Source organism: Argopecten irradians, chromosome 2 (genome assembly GCF_041381155.1).
Source record: "Argopecten irradians isolate NY chromosome 2, Ai_NY, whole genome shotgun sequence".
Lineage (NCBI taxonomy): Eukaryota > Metazoa > Mollusca > Bivalvia > Pectinida > Pectinidae > Argopecten > Argopecten irradians.
This window is the reverse complement of record NC_091135.1, coordinates 71,188,246-71,211,068: the sequence shown is the minus strand read 5'-3', so window position 1 is coordinate 71,211,068 and position 22,823 is coordinate 71,188,246. Positions and strand designations below refer to the sequence as shown.

The 22,823-nt window shown below is 35.2% G+C and overlaps 1 protein-coding gene across 1 annotated transcript in view; it reads left to right on the top strand.

Annotated features, from left to right (window-relative positions):
* Window positions 1-22,823, top strand: part of LOC138312926 (cleavage and polyadenylation specificity factor subunit 1-like) — an 85,151-nt gene that overhangs the window by 11,383 nt on the left and 50,945 nt on the right. Inside the window, 7 exon segments of the mRNA XM_069253637.1 lie at window positions 5,547-5,690; window positions 7,196-7,449; window positions 10,349-10,395; window positions 10,398-10,441; window positions 19,726-19,813; window positions 21,976-22,089; window positions 22,391-22,439. Coding sequence (XP_069109738.1) covers window positions 5,547-5,690; window positions 7,196-7,449; window positions 10,349-10,395; window positions 10,398-10,441; window positions 19,726-19,813; window positions 21,976-22,089; window positions 22,391-22,439 — 740 coding nt within the window.

Below are 22,823 nucleotides of genomic sequence, written 5' to 3'. Positions count from 1 at the left end.
TGTACCATAAATACTGACATAGTGTAGTACATTCTATGTACCATAAATACTGATATAGTGTAGTACATTCTATGTACCATAAATACTGATATAGTGTAGTACATTCTATGTACCATAAATACTGACATAGTGTAGTACATTCTATGTACCATAAATACTGACATAGTGTAATATATTCTATGTACCATAAAAAATACTGACATAAGAGTGTAGTACATTCTATGTACCATAAATACTGACATAGTGTAGTACATTCTATGTACCATAAATACTGATATAGTGTAGTACATTCTATGTACCATAAATACTGACATAGTGTAATATATTCTATGTACCATAAATACTGACATAGTGTAATACATTCTATGTACCATAAATACTGACATAGTGTAATATATTCTATGTACCATAAATACTGACATAGTGTAGTACATTCTATGTACCATAAATACTGATATAGTGTAGTACATTCTATGTACCATAAATACTGATATAGTGTAGTACATTTCTATGTACCATAAATACTGATATAGTGTAGTACATTCTATGTACCATAAATACTGACATAGTGTAATATATTCTATGTACCATAAATACTGATATAGTGTAGTACATTCTATGTACCATAAATACTGATATAGTGTAGTACATTCTATGTACCATAAATACTGACATAGTGTAGTACATTCTATGTACCATAAATACTGACATAGTGTAGTACATTCTATGTACCATAAATACTGACATAGTGTAATATATTCTATGTACCATAAATACTGACATAGTGTAGTACATTCTATGTACCATAAATACTGACATAGTGTAGTACATTCTATGTACCATAAATACTGACATAGTGTAGTACATTCTATGTACCATAAATACTGATATAGTGTAGTACATTCTATGTACCATAAATACTGATATAGTGTAATATATTCTATGTACCATAAATACTGATATAGTGTAGTACATTATATGTACCATAAATACTGATATAGTGTAGTACATTCTATGTACCATAAATACTGACATAGTGTAGTACATTCTATGTACCATAAATACTGATATAGTGTAGTACATTCTATGTACCATAAATACTGACATAGTGTAATACATTCTATGTACCATAAATACTGATATAGTGTAGTACATTCTATGTACCATAAATACTGACATAGTGTAGTACATTCTATGTACCATAAATACTGATATAGTGTAGTACATTCTATGTACCATAAATACTGATATAGTGTAGTACATTCTATGTACCATAAATACTGATATAGTGTAGTACATTCTATGTACCATAAATACTGACATAGTGTAGTACATTCTATGTACCATAAATACTGACATAGTGTAGTACATTCTATGTACCATAAATACTGACATAGTGTAATACATTCTATGTACCATAAATACTGACATAGTGTAAGTACATTCTATGTACCATAAATACTGACATAGTGTAATATACATTCTAATGTACCATAAATACTGACATAGTGTAGTACATTCTATGTACCATAAATACTGACATAGTGTAGTACATTCTATGTACCATAAAATACTGACATAGTGTAAGTACATTCTATGTACCATAAATACTGACATAGTGTAGTACATTCTATGTACCATAAATACTGACATAGTGTATACATTTATGTTTACATAAATACTGACATAGTGTAGTACATTCTATGTACCATAAATACTGATATAGTGTAGTACATTCTATGTACCATAAATACTGACATAGTGTAGTACATTCTATGTACCATAAATACTGACATAGTGTAGTACATTCTATGTACCATAAATACTGACATAGTGTAGTACATTCTATGTACCATAAATACTGATATAGTGTAGTACATTCTATGTACCATAAATACTGATATAGTGTAGTACATTCTATGTACCATAAATACTGACATAGTGTAGTACATTCTATGTACCATAAATACTGATATAGTGTAGTACATTCTATGTACCATAAATACTGATATAGTGTAGTACATTCTATGTACCATAAATACTGACATAGTGTAGTACATTCTATGTACCATAAATACTGACATAGTGTAGTACATTCTATGTACCATAAATACTGACATAGTGTAGTACATTCTATGTACCATAAATACTGACATAGTGTAGTACATTCTATGTACCATAAATACTGACATAGTGTAGTACATTCTATGTACCATAAATACTGATATAGTGTAGTACATTCTATGTACCATAAATACTGACATAGTGTAGTACATTCTATGTACCATAAATACTGACATAGTGTAGTACATTCTATGTACCATAAATACTGATATAGTGTAGTACATTCTATGTACCATAAATACTGATATAGTGTAGTACATTCTATGTACCATAAATACTGATATAGTGTAGTACATTCTATGTACCATAAATACTGACATAGTGTAGTACATTCTATGTACCATAAATACTGATATAGTGTAGTACATTCTATGTACCATAAATACTGACATAGTGTAGTACATTCTATGTACCATAAATACTGACATAGTGTAGTACATTCTATGTACCATAAATACTGATATAGTGTAGTACATTCTATGTACCATAAATACTGATATAGTGTAGTACATTCTATGTACCATAAATACTGACATAGTGTAGTACATTCTATGTACCATAAATACTGACATAGTGTAAGTATTCATGTACTATGTAGTACATAAATTACCATGACTATAGTGTAGTACATTCTATGTACCATAAATACTGACATAGTGTAGTACATTCTATGTACCATAAATACTGACATAGTGTAGTACATTCTATGTACCATAAATACTGATATAGTGTAATACATTCTATGTACCATAAATACTGACATAGTGTAATATATTCTATGTACCATAAATACTGACATAGTGTAGTACATTCTATGTACCATAAATACTGACATAGTGTAGTACATTCTATGTACCATAAATACTGATATAGTGTAGTACATTCTATGTACCATAAATACTGATATAGTGTAGTACATTCTATGTACCATAAATACTGACATAGTGTAATACATTCTTATATGTACCATAAATACTGATATAGTGTAGTACATTCTATGTACCATAAATACTGACATAGTGTAGTACATTCTATGTACCATAAATACTGATACTAGTGTATACATTCTAATGTACCATAAATACTGATATAGTGTAGTACATTCTATGTACCATAAATACTGATATAGTGTAGTACATTCTATGTACCATAAATACTGACATAGTGTAGTACATTCTATGTACCATAAATACTGATATAGTGTAGTATATATTCTATGTACCATAAATACTGATATAGTGTAATACATTCTATGTACTATAAATACTGATATAGTGTAGTACATTCTATGTACTATATGTACCATAGTAATATGTAAATACTGACATAGTGTAATACATTTCTATGTACCATAAATACTGACATAGTGTAGTACATTCTATGTACCATAAATACTGACATAGTGTAATATATTCTATGGTACTATAAATACTGATATAGATGTTAGTACATTCTATGTACCAAAATACTGACATAGTGTAGTACATTCTATGTACCATAAATACTGACATAGTGTAGTACATTCTATGTACTATAAAGATTGACATAGTGTAATATATTCTATGTACCATAAATACTGACATAGTGTAATAAATATTCTTATGTACCATAAATACTGACATAGTGTAGTACATTTCTCTGTACCAGTAAATACTGATATAGTGTAGTACATTCTCTGTACCCATAAATACTGACATAGTGTAAGTTACATTATATGTACTATAAAGATTGACATAGTGTAGTACATTCTATGTACCATAAATACTGATATTTAGTGTAGTAAATTCTATGTACCATAAATACTGACATAGTGTAGTACATTCTTATGTACCATAAATACTGATATAGTGTAGTACATTCTATGTACCATAAATACTGACATAGTGTAGTACATTCTATGTACTATAAAGATTGACATAGTCTAGGCGTAAATCTTTAACACTAGTGATTCCTACAATCAGCCTTGGTGTTGTCAGAATACACCTACCATATATATTTTTGCTGTATTTGGCATTGACCGAAAGCAGCTGTATTTAAGAATACTTATTGTAGTAGATATAATTGGATCTATTGTCGCTCTTTGAAGTAGATATAATTAGATACATTGTCTCTGTTTGTAGTAGATATAATTGGATCTATTGTCTCTGTTTGTAGTAGATATAATTGGATTACATTGTCTCTGTTTGTAGTAGATATAATTGGATACATTGTCTCTGTTTGTAGTAGATATAATTGGATACATTGTCTCTGTTTGTAGTAGATATAATTGGATACATTGTCTCTGTTTGTAGTAGATATAATTGGATACATTGTCTCTGTTTGTAGTAGATATAATTGGATACATTGTCTCTGTTTGTAGTAGATATAATTGGATACATTGTCTCTGTTTGTAGTAGATATAATTGGATACATTGTCTCTGTTTGTAGTAGATATAATTGGATACATTGTCTCTGTTTGTAGTAGATATAATTGGATACATTGTCTCTGTTTGTAGTAGATATAATTGGATACATTGTCTCTGTTTGTAGTAGATATAATTGGATACATTGTCTCTGTTTTGTAGTAGATATAATTGGATACATTGTCTCTGTTTGTGTAGTAGATATAATAATGGATACATTGTCTCTGTTTGTAGTAGATATATAATTGGATACATTGTCTCTGTTTGTAGTAGATATATAATTGGATACATTGTCTCTGTTTGTAGTAGATATAATTGGATACATTGTCTCTGTTTGTAGTAGATATAATTAGATACATTGTCTCTATTTGTAGTAGATATAATTGGATCTATTGTCTCTGTTTGTAGTAGATATAATTGGATACATTGTCTCTGTTTGTAGTAGATATAATTGGATACATTGTCTCTGTTTGTAGTAGATATAATTAGATACATTGTCTCTGTTTGTAGTAGATATAATTGGATACATTGTCTCTGTTTGTAGTAGATATAATTGGATATATTGTCTCTGTTTGTAGTAGATATAATTGGATACATTGTCTCTGTTTGTAGTAGATATAATTGGATATATTGTCTCTGTTTGTAGTAGATATAATTGGATATATTGTCTCTGTTTGTAGTAGATATAATTGGATATATTGTCTCTGTTTGTAGTAGATATAATTGGATATATTGTCTCTGTTTGTAGTAGATATAATTGGATATATTGTCTCTGTTTGTAGTAGATATAATTGGATATATTGTCTCTGTTTGTAGTAGATATAATTGGATACATTGTCTCTGTTTGTAGTAGATATAATTGGATACATTGTCTCTGTTTGTAGTAGATATAATTGGATATATTGTCTCTGTTTGTAGTAGATATAATTGGATATATTGTCTCTGTTTGTAGTAGATATAATTGGATATATTGTCTCTGTTTGTAGTAGATATAATTGGATATATTGTCTCTGTTTGTAGTAAATCGCCAATCATGTCCTCCTATATCATTGATCTACGACAGTTTGATGAGAAAATCCCCAATGTGAAGGATTTCCAGTTTCTCCATGGTTACTACGAACCTACAGTTTTTATTCTTTATGAACCACTGCAGACTTGGGCTGGGTAAGTAACCATTACTGTATTTTATCCTGCAACTGTTGCACATATTGACAGATAACTACTGACAGATAAACTTGCTCTTTATGAATACTAAAAGCTTTATCTGCCAATACAATCTTGTAACTTTGTTTGCAAATTTTAAACTTCAGGTGAAGAGAATGTCATTCAGTCCCGCTAAAAAGTGACGTCAAATTCACTAGAATGACATCATTTTTACAATACCGAAAGTCTTGTATGGCCTTGTTGTCTTTTTCTTTGCGCATGGCAAAGATACATATTGAAAAGTCATTCTTTGAAGGCGTATTATTGATTTTTAGATCACCTGACCATAGATCATGGTGACCTATTGCGATAGTCTTTTGTCCGTTGTCGTGCGACGTCCATGAACATTCTATGTGATAACTTGTAACTTGAGTAAATATTAATCAAGCTTAATGAAACTCTGAATGTAGACCAACATTGGAAAGAACCAGACGAGTTTGAAAAATCAGCATGATTCGACTGTAATTTACAGAGTTATTGCTCTTTGCACTAATAATTATTACTTGACCTTACGAACAAGATAACTTCAGTAAATATAAACCGAGCTTCATGAAACTTTGTATGTAGACTAACATTGGAAAGATTCTGTACAAATTAAAAAATCTGATTGATTTGTCGGTAATTTATGAAGTTATTGCCCTTTACAATAATAATTATTGAATCTTGTGAACATGTTTTTTTTTTTTATTTAATGTGAGTAAATATACACCAAGCTTAATAAAAAATTGTGTGTAGACCTATTAGATGTATGTTCCTATATCATAAACAAAAGACATCAATTGGCTAGTAAATGACATAACTAATTTGTATCAAATATCAAGTGCCGGTTAAGGCCCATGGGCCTCTTGTTATTTTTGTTTAGTGAAATAATTCCATATTGTTTTGACTACACACTAAAGAGAATTACTGGAACTGTTTGTGAAGGCGCTTATGTATATTTCCCATAGTATTAAAAATGAGTACACTTTCATTCAGTTTATTGCATGAATATTTTCTTGCCATAGTTATATAGTAGCTGTTACTGTCTTAACAAATCACCATGGGAACTAGCGAGGACATATTCAGTTACATTATCTACAAATCACCATGGGAACTAGGGAGGACATATTCAGTTACATTATCTACAAATCACCATGGAAACTAGGGAAGACATATTCAGTTACATTATCTACAAATCACCATGGGAACTAGGGAGGACATATTCAGTTACATTATCTACAAATCACCATGGGAACTAGGGAGGACATATTCAGTTACATTATCTACAAATCACCATGGGAACTAGGGAAGACATATTCAGTTACATTATCTACAAATCACCATGGGAACTAGGGAGGACATATTCAGTTACATTATCTACAAATCACAATGGGAGCTAGGGAGGACTTTCTGTATATATTCAGTTAAATTATCCAATGTGATATTAAGTGGTTTCCACTGTATGCCTTTATCCTTTATCTTTCCAGACGGACAGCGGTCAGAGCGGACAGTTGTAGCATTGTTGCTATCTCATTAAACATACAGGAGAGAGTCCATCCTATTATCTGGTCTCTAGCCAATCTACCCTTCGACTGTCACCACGTCATGCCAGTGCCACGCCCAATCGGAGGAGTGATGGTGATGGCCGTCAACTCTCTACTCTATCTCAACCAGAGCGTGCCCCCGTACGGAGTGGCCCTCAATAGTATCGCTCACGCCAGTACAGCATTCCCTCTCCGTAAGTAAAACCCTTATTTCTCTTTCCATAGTAATCAATTCTTGTTCTCAACCAGAGAGTGCCCCCGTACGGAGTGGCCCTCAATAGTATCGCTCACTCCAGTACAGCATTCCCTCTCCGTAAGTAAGACCCTAATTTCTCTTTCCATAGTAATCAATTATTGTTCTCAACCAGAGCGTGGCCCTGTACGGAATGGCCCTCAATAGTATCGCTCACTCCAGTACAGCTTTCCCTCTCCGTAAGTAAAACCCTTATTTCTCTTTCCATAGTAATAATTCTTGTTCTCAACCAGAGTGTGCCCCCGTTGGAGTGGCCCTCAATAGTATAGCTCACTCCAGTACAGCATTCCCTCTCTGTAAGTAAAACCCTTATTTCTCTTTCCATACTAATCAATTATTGTTCTCAACCAGAGCGTGCCCCCGTACTGAGTGGCCCTCAATAGTATCGCTCACTCCAGTACAGCTTTCCCTCTCCGTAAGTAAAACCCTTATTTCTTCTCTTTTTAAGTAATCAATTCTTGTTCTCAATATATACAATAGTATTGCTCACTCCAGTACAGCATTCCCCTCTCTGTAAGTAAAACCCTTATTTCTCTTTCCATACTAATCAATTATTGTTCTCAACCAGAGCGTGCCCCCGTACTGAGTGGCCCTCAATAGTATCGCTCACTCCAGTACAGCATTCCCTCTCCGTAAGTAAAACCCTTATTTCTCTTTTTATAGTAATCAATTCTTGTTCTCCAAATGCCCCCGTACTCAATATATACAATAGTATTGCTCACTCGAGTACAGCTTTCCCTCTCTGTTAGTAAAACCCTTATTTCTCTTTCCATAGTAATCAATTCTTGTTCTCAACCAGAGCGTGCCCCCGTACGGAGTGGCCCTCAATAGTATCGCTCACTCCAGTACAGCATTCCCTCTCCGTAAGTAAAACCCTTATTTTCTCTTTCCATAGTAATCAATTCTTGTTCTCAACCAGAGCGTGCCCCCCGTACGGAGTGGCCCTCAATAGTATCGCTCACTCCAGTACAGCATTCCCTCTCCGTAAGTAAAACCCTTTATTTCTCTTTCCATAGTAATCAATTTATTGTTCTCAACCAGAGCGTGGCCCTGTACGGAGTGGCCCTCAATAGTATCCGCTCACTCCAGTACAGCATTCCCTCTCCGTAAGTAAAACCCTTATTTCTCTTTCCATAGTAATCAATTATTGTTCTCAACCAGAGCGTGGCCCTGTACGGAGTGGCCCTCAATAGTATCGCTCACTCCAGTACAGCATTCCCTCTCCGTAAGTAAAACCCTTATTTCTCTTTCCATAGTAATCAATTCTTGTTCTCAACCAGAGCGTGCCCCCGTACGGAGTGGCCCTCAATAGTATCGCTCACTCCAGTACAGCTTTCCCTCTCCGTAAGTAAAACCCTTATTTCTCTTTTTATTAGTAATCAATTCTTGTTCTCAATATATACAATAGTATTGCTCACTCGAGTACAGCATTCCCTCTCTGTTAGTAAAACCCTTATTTCTCTTTCCATAGTAATCAATTCTTGTTCTCAACCAGAGCGTGCCCCCGTACTGAGTGGCCCTCAATAGTATTGCTCACTCCAGTACAGCATTCCCTCTCCGTAAGTAAAACCCTTATTTCTCTTTCCATACTAATCAATTCTTGTTCTCAACCAGAGCATGTGCCCCCGTACTGAGTGGCCCTCAATAGTATTGCTCACTCCAGTACAGCATTCCCTCTCCGTAAGTAAAACCCTTATTTCTCTTTCCATAGTAATCAATTATTGTTCTCAACCAGAGCGTGGCCCTGTACGGAGTGGCCCTCAATAGTATCGCTCACTCCAGTACAGCTTTCCCTCTCCGTAAGTAAAACCCTTTTTTCTCTTTCCATAGTAATCAATTCTTGTTCTCAACCAGAGTGTGCCCCCGTACGGAGTGGCCCTCAATAGTATAGCTCACTCCAGTACAGCTTTCCCTCTCTGTAAGTAAAACCCTTATTTCTCTTTCCATACTAATCAATTATTGTTCTCAACCAGAGTCGTGCCCCCGTACTGAGTGCCCTCAATAGTATAGCTCACTCCAGTACAGCTTTCCCTCTCCGTAAGTAAAACCCTTATTTCTCTTTCCATAGTAATCAATTCTTGTTCTCAATATATACAATAGTATCGCTCACTCCAGTCGACGTAACAAGCTTTCCCTCTCCGTAATTAAAACCCTTATTTCTCTTTCCATAGTAATCAATTCTTGTTCTCAATATATACAATAGTATCGCTCACTTGAGTACAGCATTCCCTCTCCGTAAGTAAAAACCCTTATTTCTCTTTCCATAGTAATCAATTCTTGTTCTCAATATATACAATAGTATCGCTCACTCCAGTACAGCTTTCCCTCTCCGTAAGTAAAACCCTTATTTCTACTTTCCATAGTAATCAATTCTTGTTCTCAATATATACAATAGTATCGCTCACTCGAGTACAGCATTCCCTCTCCGTAAGTAAAAACCCTTATTTCTCTTTCCATAGTAATCAATTCTTGTTCTCAACCACCTGATAGACATTGTATAAGTCTGATTTCATCCCTTTTCTAATGTTGTCAGGTATTCACAAGGAATTAAATACTCTTTTGTTTAACAAGCTGTATCAATTGTACATCAAATCCTAAACCATGGACTTTAACTTTAAGGATATGTGTTTTCTCAATGTATTGTGTGTATATGAAGTTTTCCATCTGAATGTCGTGTGGTAGCGGAGGTTTTTTATGCCTGAGAGACTTTTCTAGTTTAATAATACAATTAATATTATTGTACTTAATCAGTGTTATTAATATAGTATAATTAACATAAGTTGTACTGAGATACTATAGATAACATTATGTTGTATTTGAAGTAACTGTTTAATGACAGGGATCCCAAGAGGGTGTAAGGATCACACTGGATTGTGCTGAGGGCAGCCTTCATGTCCTAATGATAGACTCATCCTATCCCTGAAGGGTGGTGAATTGTGAGTTATATAGAAATAATTATTAATAATTTTAATTTGTTTTCATACTTAATCCAACTCTCTGATTGGCAAATTATTTGTCTTCATATTCTATGAAGAAAAAATCTGAGAAGGCGCGAAAACCTGACGTAATCATGACATCACAATAGAGACATCGACATTGCATATTGATTTAGAAAAAATAATCCATTGGAAAATCAAAGAATCGTACGTTTAAACGTCCTTTATGTTATCAAGTAGTCTGAAAAATTAATTATGATCATTGATGTAATTTTTTTTTAACTTCATAGGGTTATGAAATAAATTTTGTTTGCAAACTTTCGTGAGAATCCGCTACAAGGATTCACACAGTTTGCAAACAAAATTTCTTTCATACTCCTATGAAGTTAGATAGAGGTTACACAATGAGTGGTTGTTGAATATTGAATTTATTCCACTCGAGTGAGTTATTTTTAGCTCACCTGGTCCGAAGGACCGAGGTGAGCTTATGGGATACAGCAGCGTCCGGCGTCCGCTGTCCGTCAACAATCGACTTCTTCTCCATAACTACTGGTCGGATTTCAACAAAATTTGACTGGTAGCATCCTTATGGGCTACTAACTGAAAATTGTACAAATGATGGGGCTGACCCCCGGGGGGCCTGAGGGGCGGGGTTAAAAGGGGTCAATTTGGCTATTTCCATATAAACGACTTCTTTTCTGAAACCAAGCATGGGATAGCACCCATAATGCAATGGTAGCATCCTTATAGGGTGGGGATTCAAAATTGTACAAATGATGGTGCTGACCCCACGGGGGCCTGAGGGGCAGGGTCAAATGGGGTCAATTTGGCTATTTCCACAAAAACGACTTCTTCTCTGAAATTAAGCGAGAGATAGCACTCATAATGCAATGGTAGTATCGTTATAGGGTGGGGATTCAAAATTGTACAAATGATGGGGCTGACCCCCGGGGGGCCTGAGGGGCGGGGTTAAAAGTGGTCAATTTGGCTATTTCCATATAAACGACTTCTTCTCTGAAACCAAGCGTGGGATAGCACCCATAATGCAATGGTAGCATCCTTATAGGGTGGGGATTCAAAATTGTACAAATGATGGGGCTGACCTCCCGGGGGCCTGAGGGGCGGGGCAAAAGGGGCCAATTCGGCTATTTCCATATAAACAACTTCTTCTCTGAAACTAAGAATGGTATAGCACCCATAATGCAATGGTAGCATCCTTATAGGGTGGGGATTCAAAATTGTGCAAATGATAGGGCTGACCCCCCCGGGGGCTTGAGGGGCGGGGTCAAAATGGGTCAATTTGGCTTTTTCCATATAAATGACTTCTTCTCTGCAACTAAGCATGGTATAGCACCCATAATGCAATGGTAGCATCCTTATAGGGTGGGGATTCCAAATTGTGCAAATGATGGGGCTGACCCCCCGGGGGCCTGAGGGGCAGGGTCAAAAGGGGCCAATTTGGCTATTTCCATATAAACGACTTCTTCTCTGAAACTAAGCATGGTATAGCACCCATAATACAATGGTAGCATCCTTATAGTGAGGGGATTCAAAATTGTGCAAATGATAGGGCTGACCCCACGGGGGCCTGAGGGGCGGGGTCAAAAGGGGTCAATTTGGCTATTTCCATATAAATGACTTCTTCTCTGCAACTAAGCATGGTATAGCACCCATAATGCAATGGTAGCATCCTTATAGGGTGGGGATTCCAAATTGTTCAAATGATAGGGCTGACCCCACGGGGGCCTGAGGGGCGGGGTCAAAAGTGGTCAATTTCCATATAAATGACTTTTTCTCTGCAACTTAACATGGGATTGCGCTCATAATGCAATGGTTACATCCTTATAGGATTTGGATTCAAAATTTTGCAAATGATGGGGCTGACCCCCCGGGGGCCTGAAGGGTGGGGTCAAAAGGGGTTAATTTAGCTATTTCCATATAAACGACTTCTTCTCTGCAACTAAGAATGGAAGGCACTTATAATGCAATGGTAGCATCCTTATAGGGTTGGGATTTGAAATTGTACAAATGATAGGGCTGACCCCCGGGGCCTTAGACGGCAATAGATGCGAGGTCAAAAAGGTCAATTAGGCTACTACTTTCATATAAATTACTTTGTCTCTGAACCTATGTATTGGATAGCATATTTGTATGGTATCAATAGCATCATTGTATGGTTGTGATTCAAAATTAAACTTTGGGAGTCAATTTTGGTTATTTTTCTAATTGTCAGAGTCTTGTGATAATTACTAACAAAAAACCAGGTGAACGATACAGGCCCTCTGGGCCTCTTGTTTAAAAGTTACAAATAGACACGAGCTTTAGCGAGTGTCTTTTGTAACTTTTAAAAAATAACTTAGGAGTGTGGTTATTAATTCAATATTCAACAACCACGAGTAGTGTGACCTGTTTCTACCACAATCATATTCTTTTTTAACCAATAGAAATACGACAGGGATACGGTAACGTGTATTTACCGAAATATGCAAATGAGGTATAGTAATATTTTCATCAGCAAAAACACACTAATTAGAATTCAAAAGTCATTGTTCGATAAAGAATCCATCAATATCAAATTCTTTTGGGAACATCTTTAGGGTTAAATAATACTCATTTAAGGTCTTATTGAGTTCAAATCTTCATAGTTGCTTCCAGAAAATAAAACTCAATGTCGGACTACATGTATACATGTAAAAGCATTCGCATGACATGGCATCGTCTATTTCCCGCCAGATAATCATTAAGGCATCACAATTAAGATCAAGTTCGTTTCATACACGTTAAATCTACGAAACTCATCAATGAAATTCTTATCCGTCAAGATGTATAATTAGTACTAAAGGTCAATTTAACATGTATGAAAACGTCACACATTTTGACACAATGACCACGATGCATACGCTTTCCAACAGCAGTTTTGGACGTCAAGCAGCGATCACAACATAGAATGACATCATTTGATTATTGATGACGTTGACAAAAATGACGTGACACTGAGAAATAAGTAGTTCGGTCAAAGTTCACCGTGTCAGCCAATCAGAATGCGTACAGAGTTTATACCACGTGTGGTATAAACAAATTGTTAATCAACAGCTGCAGTGTTTATCTAATGTCCTGAGAGTTGAATAACACCGCCTATTGTGGTAGAAAAATAGTAACATCAATGCTTATATCAATTTATTGACCTGATAATGGCTATTATCGTTCAGTTTTAAGTACCCTAGTTAGGCATATATTATGTTTCAATTTATACCACAGTTAATTTACTATTTTATTTTCTATGTTATTTTACTGTAAACATAATTGGATTTGTTGCTGTTATTTTCTATTATGAAATATATTTACTGACATTAGTTTCTGTCTACAGATATGTACTGACATGAGCTTGTATCTATAGATATGTACTGACATTAGTTTGTGTCTTCAGATATGTACTGACATTAGTTTGTGTCTACAGGTATGTACTGACATTAGTTTGTGTCTACAGGTATGTACTGACATTAGTTTGTGTCTACAGATATGTACTGACATTAGTTTGTGTCTACAGGTATGTACTGACATTAGTTTCTGTGTACAGGTATGTACTGACATTAGTTTCCGTGTGCAGGTATGTACTGTATGTACTGGTACATTAGTTTGTGTCTACAGATATGTACTGACATTAGTTTGTGTCTACAGGTATGTACTGACATTAGTTTGTGTCTACAGGTATGTACTGACATTAGTTTGTGTCTACAGGTATGTACTGACATTAGTTTGTGTCTTACAGATATGTACTGACATTAGTTTTGTACAGTATATGTGTCTACAGGTATGTACTGACATTAGTTTGTGTCTACAGATATGTACTGACATTAGTTTGTGTCTACAGATATGTACTGACATTAGTTTGTGTCTACAGATATGTACTGACATTAGTTTGTGTCTACAGGTATGTACTGACATTAGTTTGTGTCTACAGATATGTACTGACATTAGTTTGTGTCTACAGGTATGTACTGACATTAGTTTGTGTCTACAGATATGTACTGACATTAGTTTGTGTCTACAGGTATGTACTGACATTAGTTTGTGTCTACAGATATGTACTGACATTAGTTTGTGTCTACAGGTATGTACTGACATTAGGTCCATTAGGTGTCTACAGGTATGTACTGACATTAGTTTCTGTGTACAGGTATGTACTGACATTAGTTTCTGTGTACAGGTATGTACTGACATTAGTTTGTGTCTACAGGTATGTACTGACATTAGTTTGTGTCTACAGGTATGTACTGACATTAGTTTGTGTCTACAGGTATGTACTGACATTAGTTTGTGTCTACAGGTATGTACTGACATTAGTTTGTGTCTACAGGTATGTACTGACATTAGTTTGTGTCTTCAGATATTTACTGACATTAGTTTCTGTCTACAGATATGTACTGACATGAGCTTGTATCTATAGATATGTACTGACATTAGTTTGTGTCTACAGGTATGTACTGACATTAGTTTGTGTCTACAGGTATGTACTGACATTAGTTTGTGTCTACAGATATGTACTGACATTAGTTTGTGTCTACAGGTATGTACTGACATTAGTTTGTGTCTACAGATATGTACTGACATTAGTTTGTGTCTACAGATATGTACTGACATTAGTTTGTGTCTACAGATATGTACTGACATTAGTTTGTGTCTACAGGTATGTACTGACATTAGTTTGTGTCTACAGATATGTACTGACATTAGTTTGTGTCTACAGGTATGTACTGACATTAGTTTGTGTCTACAGATATGTACTGACATTAGTTTGTGTCTACAGGTATGTACTGACATTAGGTCTGTCTACAGGTATGTACTGACATTAGTTTCTGTGTACAGGTATGTACTGACTATTAGTTCTCTGTCTCAAGTTATGTACTGACATTAGTTTCTGTCTACAGGTATGTACTGACATTAGTTTGTGTCTACAGGTATTGTACTGACATTAGTTTGTGTCTACAGGTATGTACTGACATTAGTTTGTGTCTACAGGTTATGTACTGACATTAGTTTGTGTCTACAGGTATGTACTGATTTGTGTCTTCAGATATTTACATTAGTTTTTCTGAGATTAGTTTTGTTGTCTTCAGGTATGTACTGACATTAGGGTTTGTGTCTCGCAGATATGTACTGACATTAGTTATGTCTGATATGTACTGACATGAGGGATATTGTACTGACATTAGTTTCGTGTCTACAGATATGTACTGACATTAGTTTGTGTCTACAGGTATGTACTGACATTTGTTTGTGTCTACAGGTTATGTACTGTCATTAGTTTGTGTCTACAGGTATGTATGACATTAGTTAGTGTCTCTACAGGTATGTACTTGACATTAGTTTGTGTCTACAGGTATGTACTGACATAATGTTTGTGTCTACAGATATGTACTGACATTAGTTTGTGTCTACAGGTATGTACTGACATTAGTTTGTGTCTACAGATTATGGTATGACATTAGTTTGTGTCTACAGGTATTGTACTGAGATTAGTTTGTGTCTACAGGTATGTACTGACATTAGTTTGTGTTACAGGTATGTACTGACATTAGTTTGTGTCTACAGGGTATGTACTGACATTAGTTTGTGTCTACAGATATGTACTTGACATAGTTTGTGTCTACAGTTATGTACTGACATTAGTTTGTGTCTACAGATATTGTACTGACATTAGTTTGTGTCTACAGATATGTTACTGACATTAGTTTGTGTCTACTAGGTATGTACTGACATTAGTTTTGTGTCGTACAGGACTATGTACTGACATTAGTTTGTGTTACAGTATGTACTGACATTTGTTTGTGTCTTACAGAGAATATGTACTGACATTAGTTTTGTGTCTACAGGCATGTACTGACATTAGGTTGTGTCTACAGATATGTACTGACATTAGTTTCTACCGGTGTCTACAGGTATGTATACAGGTATGTACTGACATTAGTTTCTGTGTACAGGTATGTACTGACATTAGTTTGTGATGATACAGGTATGTACTGATTACTGTACATTAGTTTGTGTCTTACAGGTATGTACTGACAGTACACAGTTTGTGTCTACAGGTATATGTACTGACATTAGTTTGTGTCTACAGGTACTGTACTGACATTAGTTTGTGTCTACAGGTATGTACTGAACATTAGTTTGTGTCTACAGGTATGTACTGACATTAGTTTGTGTTACAGGTATGTACTGAGATTAGTTTGTGTCTAACTGGTATGTCTACTGACATTTAGTTTGTGTCTTCAGGATATTTACTGACATTAGTTTGTGTTACGGTATGCAACTGACATGAGTGTTGTATCTATAGATATGTACCTGACATAAGTTTTGTGTCTTCAGATATGTACTGACCATTAGTTTGTGTGTCTACAGGTATGTACTGACATTAGTTTGTGTCTACATGGTATGTACTGACATTAGTTTGTGTCTACAGGTATGTACTGAGATTAGTTTGTGTCTACAGGTATGTTCTGACATTAGTGTGGTGGATGTCTTCAGATATTTATACTGCACTTAGGTTAGTGTCTACAGATATGTACTGACATGAGCTGGGTATCTATAGATATGTAATGACAATAAGTTTGTGTCTTCAGATATGTACTGACATTAGTTTGTGTCTACAGGTATGTAACTGACATTAGTTTGTGTCTACAGGTATGTACTGCAACATTAGTTTGTGTCTACAGATATGTACTGACATTAGTTTGTGTCTACAGGTATGTACTGAGATTAGTTTTGTGTTCTACAGGTATGTACTGACATTAGTTTGTGTCTACAGGTATGTACTGACATTAGTTTCCCGTATGTACTGTATGTACTGAGATAGTGGTGTCTATACCGATATTGTACTGACATAAGTTTGTGTCTAACAGGTAATGTACTGACATTAGTTTACCGCGGGTTGTGCAGGTATGTACTGACATTAGTTTGTGTCTACAGGTATGTACTGACATTAGTTTGTGTTACAGGTATGTACTGGCCTTGACATTTAGTTTCTGTCTACAGGTATGTACTGACATTAGTTTGTGTCTACAAGATATGTACTGACATTAGTATTTGTGTCTACAGGTATGTACTGTCATTAGTTTGTGTCCTACAGGTATGTACTGACATTAGTTTGTGTCTACAGGATTTGTATGTACTGACATCTAGTTTGTGTCTACAGATATGTACTGACATTAGTTTGTGTCTACAGGTATGTACTGACATTAGTTTGTGTCTACAGGTATGTACTGACATTAGTTTGTGTCTACAGGTATGTACTGACATTAGTTTGTGTCTACAGGTATGTACTGACATTAGTTTGTGTCTACAGGTATGTACTGACATTAGTTTGTGTCTACAGGTATGTACGGACTTTAATGATTAGTTTGTGTCTACAGATATGTACTGACATTAGTTTGTGTCTTGTATCTACTGAGATTAGTTTGTGTCTACAGGTATGTACTGACATTAGTTTGTGTCTTCAGGTATGTACTGACATTAGTTTGTGTCTACAGGTACTGGACATATGTGTCCTACTGGTACCATTAGTTTGTGTCTACAGGTATGTACTGACACATTAGTTTGTGTCTACAGGTATGTACTGACATTAGTTTGTGTCTACAGGTATGACTGACATTAGTTTGTGTCTACAGGATATGTACTGACATTAGGTGTCTACAGGTAATGTACTGACATTAGTTTGTGTCTACAGGTATGGAACATAGTTTGTACTACAGATAATACTGTTTTGTGTCTACAGGTATGTACTGACTGAGGTATGTACTGACATTAGTTTACTGTGTCTACAGGTATGTACTGACATTAGTTTGTGTCTACAGGTATGTACTGACATTAGTTTGTGTCTACAGGGTATGTACTGAGATTACAGTGACATTTAGTTTGTGTCTACAGGTATGTACTGACATTAGTTTGTGTCTACAGATATGTACTGACATTAGTTTGTGTCTACATCAGGTATGTTCTTAGTCTACAAGTTGTACTGACATAGTTTGTACTATGACATTAGTTTCTGTGTCTACAGATATGTACTGACATTAGTTTGTGTCTACAGGATATGTACTGACATTAGTTTGTGTGTCTACAGATATGTAATGACATTAGTCTGTCTACAGGTATGTACTGACATTAGTTTGTGTCTACAGATATGTACTGACATTAGTTTGTGTCTACAGATATGTACTGACATTAGTTTCGTGTCTACAGGTATGTACTGACATTAGTTTCTGTACTTCAGATATGTACTGACATCAGTTTGTGTCTACAGATATGTACTGACATTAGTTTCTGTCTACAGGTATGTACTGACATTAGTTTGTGTCTACAGGTATGTACTGACATTAGTTTCTGTCTACAGATATGTACTGACATTAGTTTCTGTCTACAGATATGTACTGACATTAGTTTCTGTCTACAGATATGTACAGACATTAGTTTCCGTGTACAGATATAAACTGACATTAGTTTCTGTCTACAGATATGTACTGACATTAGTTTGTGTCTACAGATATGTACTGACATTAGTTTCCGTGTCTACAGGTATGTACTGACATTAGTTTCCGTGTGCAGGTATGTACTGACATTAGTTTGTGTCTACAGATATGTACTGACATTAGTTTGTGTCTACAGATATGTACTGACATTAGTTTGTGTCTACAGGTATGTACTGACATTAGTTTCTGTCTACAGATATGTACAGACATTAGTTTCCGTGTACAGATATAAACTGACATTAGTTTCTGTCTACAGGTATGTACTGACATAAGTTTGTGTCTACAGATATGTACTGACATTAGTTTGTGTCTACAGGTATGTACTGACATTAGTTTTGTGTCTACAGGTATGTACTGACATTAGTTGTGTGGTATGTACTGACATTTAGTTTGTGTCTACAGGTATGTACTGACATTAGTTTGTGTCTACAGATATGTACTGACATTAGTTTGTGTCTACAGGTATGTACTGACATTAGTTTGTGTCTACAGGTATGTACTGACATTAGTTTGTGTCTACAGATATGTACTGACATTAGTTTGTGTCTACAGGTATGTACTGACATTAGTTTGTGTCTACAGGTATGTACTGACATTAGTTTGTGTCTACAGGTATGTACTGACATTAGTTTCTGTCTTCAGATATGTACTGACATCAGTTTCTGTCTACAGATATGTACTGACATCAGTTTCTGTCTACAGATATGTACTGACATTAGTTTCCGTGTACAGATATAAACTGACATTAGTTTCTGTCTACAGATATGTATTGACATTGGTTGTGGATGGAATGAGGAGTGTGCGAAGTTTTCACTTTGACAAGGCTGCTGCGAGTGTCCTAACAACATGTGTAAGTATTTAACAAGGTCTGTCTGATACAAAAGTATCAGTTTTTAGCCCACTATCTTCAAATCGCCTTTCGTACTGAAAAGATTGGTCTCAAATTTCAAACGCAGGTGTCTCTAGGGCCCTAGTTGTGCATATTGCATTTTGGGACCGATCGATGAACAAGATGGCCGACAGGATGCCATCTTGGATTTTGATAGTTGATGTTTGTTACTGCTATTTCTCAAAAATTACTGAAGGGATCTGTCTCAAATTTTATGTGCATGTTCCCCTAGGACCCTTGTTGTGCAGATTACATTTTTGGGACCATTTGGTGAACAAAATGGCTGACAGGCCGCCATCTTGAAATTTGATAATTAAAGTTTGTTTCTGCTATTTTTCAGAAAGTACTGAAACAATCCGTCTCAAAATTTATATGTAGGATGTAGTCAAAGTTTGAAAAGCAGAGCAAGGATCCCTCTTTCCATTGTCGACATAGATCATTCTTTGGTGGGCGCCAAGATCCCTCTGGGGTCTCTTATTAAAAATGTCTATCTTGTTGAAAATCTGTAATTGTACATGGATGTATTAAAGTTTAACGTTATGTTCATTTGTATAATTGAACTTTGCATTAGCTTTATATAGTGTGGTGTCCGTTGTCTTCCCAGCCAGTGTTGTTTTATAGACTTTTAATGGTATTTATAGTATATTGAAAAATTAGCCCCCATGATCGATAACATTAACACTGTCTCACATTAAAATGAGAGTCTGTCATTGAAAATTCAGAAACTCTATTATAATCACTGTGTCTGTCTATCAACAATTGATTTCTGGATTTACTCAAAAGTCACTATGCTGATTTGTAATTACACATACATAGTAAATAGCGGATGGTATATACCCGGTAGATAATAAAAGCAGTAGGAGTTCGAAGTTTTCCTGGGAAATCTAAGATGACCGATCTGACCCCTAAAAGGGGACAAGATTTGAATGTGGTCTGATTTTAATGTAAATTAGTACATAGAGATTTTGGGGACAGAGAACATCATGGTCACAGTTTTGAAGAGATGTGGTAATCCAAGATGGCTGCAGTGACCCTAAAGAGAAGAACAATTTAAAACATGTCTGATTTTTATGACAGGCTGTTCTAAGTCACTGTATAGGATGGAAATGGTTTTAAATGTGTGCAAGAACAAATACTGTTGGCCCTAAAGAACTTTTCAAAGTTTTGAGAAATACTGAACATGATGGTATCTTTGTTGAAAATCACCACGCCATTGGTCATGATTACAATGAAAGCAAAGAACTTGAACCAGTATGTATGCAGTTTTTACTGTAGCTTAATTATGGTCAACTTATATAACCAAGATTAATAAAATCTGCTACCTGTAAGTGATCGAGTTATCTCAGTCGAGGGCTAAGACTTTGTAACATAATCCCAAACGAGGCATTAGCTGAGGTTGGCATGTTACAAAATCTTAGCCCGAGACTGAGATAACCCGATCTTGATCACTAAAGGAAATAGATTTTTTTCTCTCGCCTCTAAAATAGAACAAAACCCATCTATACATGTATTCAGAGTGTAAAATATAACAAAACCCATCTATACATGCATTCAGAGTGTAAAATATAACAAAACCCATCTATACATGCATTCAGAGTGTAAAATATAACAAAACCCATCTATACATGCATTCAGAGTGTAAAATATAACAAAACCCATCTATACATGCATTCAGAGTGTAAAATATAACAAAACCCATCTATACATGCATTCAGAGTGTAAAATGATCCCGTCTTGGGCCACCTGGTTCATAGCCGATTAACCATTTCATCTGTGCTGCGATTTCAATCATTCCACATAAAACTATAGTTCGGTTATAATAAAGAAAAATGATGATCAATCGGTACATACTGTTTTCATAATTAAAAACAACAACAAAAGAATGCATTGTAAATGACTGAATGCACAAATTTCTAATAATATTATTATCTGAAGCATGTGGCATCACCGATTCGAGAGTATGACAACACATGCGCAGACTGTTACATGAATGGCGTAAAATTCTGCCTAAAATCATGTAAAGGGACGAGATTGAAAAATCTAGCACCGAGTATCATGTGATATTTCCCTGCCGGAGGTACAAGGAAAAGTAATATATCTAAGTTGATGTTTCTAACATACAGATGTGTGTGTTGGATGATGGCTATTTGTTACTGGGATCACGGCTTGGAAACTCCTTACTTCTGCGTTACACAGAGAAAGTGGCTGACAGTGAACTGACTGATGGAGAGAACAAGGTACCAAAACAATTGTTGTATTGTACAATTACCTGGTTATAAATACTTGTGTAGATTAATCTTTAGGATGGGATCTCTTACAAAATCATCCAAAGCTCCTATCTATGTGTCTTGCTAACAAATTGACTTTTTATATATATGGGATGTTAAAGTGAATTTTAAATATATAGGAAGAAATATTGAAAACTAAGATGTTTAATGTCTTTGTTTTTCTAATATTTCCAATTTGAGCCATAGTCGATAAAAATTAATTTTTGAGTTAATTGATTCTTATGTATTCCTTTCAATGATTATTTTAAAGTCAGAACCTCCAACAAAGAAAAAGAAGACAGACGGAACAACAGACATGGGTATGTATATGTGAACCAGACTCCTAAAATAGAACAAGGGGAATTCCTAGTGATACAATAACATCCTAAAATAGAACAAGGGAAATCCCAAATGATAAAGTGACATCCTAAAATGGAACCGGGAACACCCCTAGTGATAAAGTGACATCCAAAAATAGAGCCAGGGGAATCCCTAGTGATATAGTGACATCCTAAAATACACCCTGGTGATGTTGTATGGTAACATCCAAAAATAGAGCCAGGGGAATCCCTAGTGATATAGTGACATCCTAAAATACACCCTGGTGATGTTGTATGGTAACATCCAAAAATAGAGCCAGGGGAATCCCTAGTGACATCTAAAATGATATGTATGGTAACATCCAAAAATAGAGCCAGGGGAAT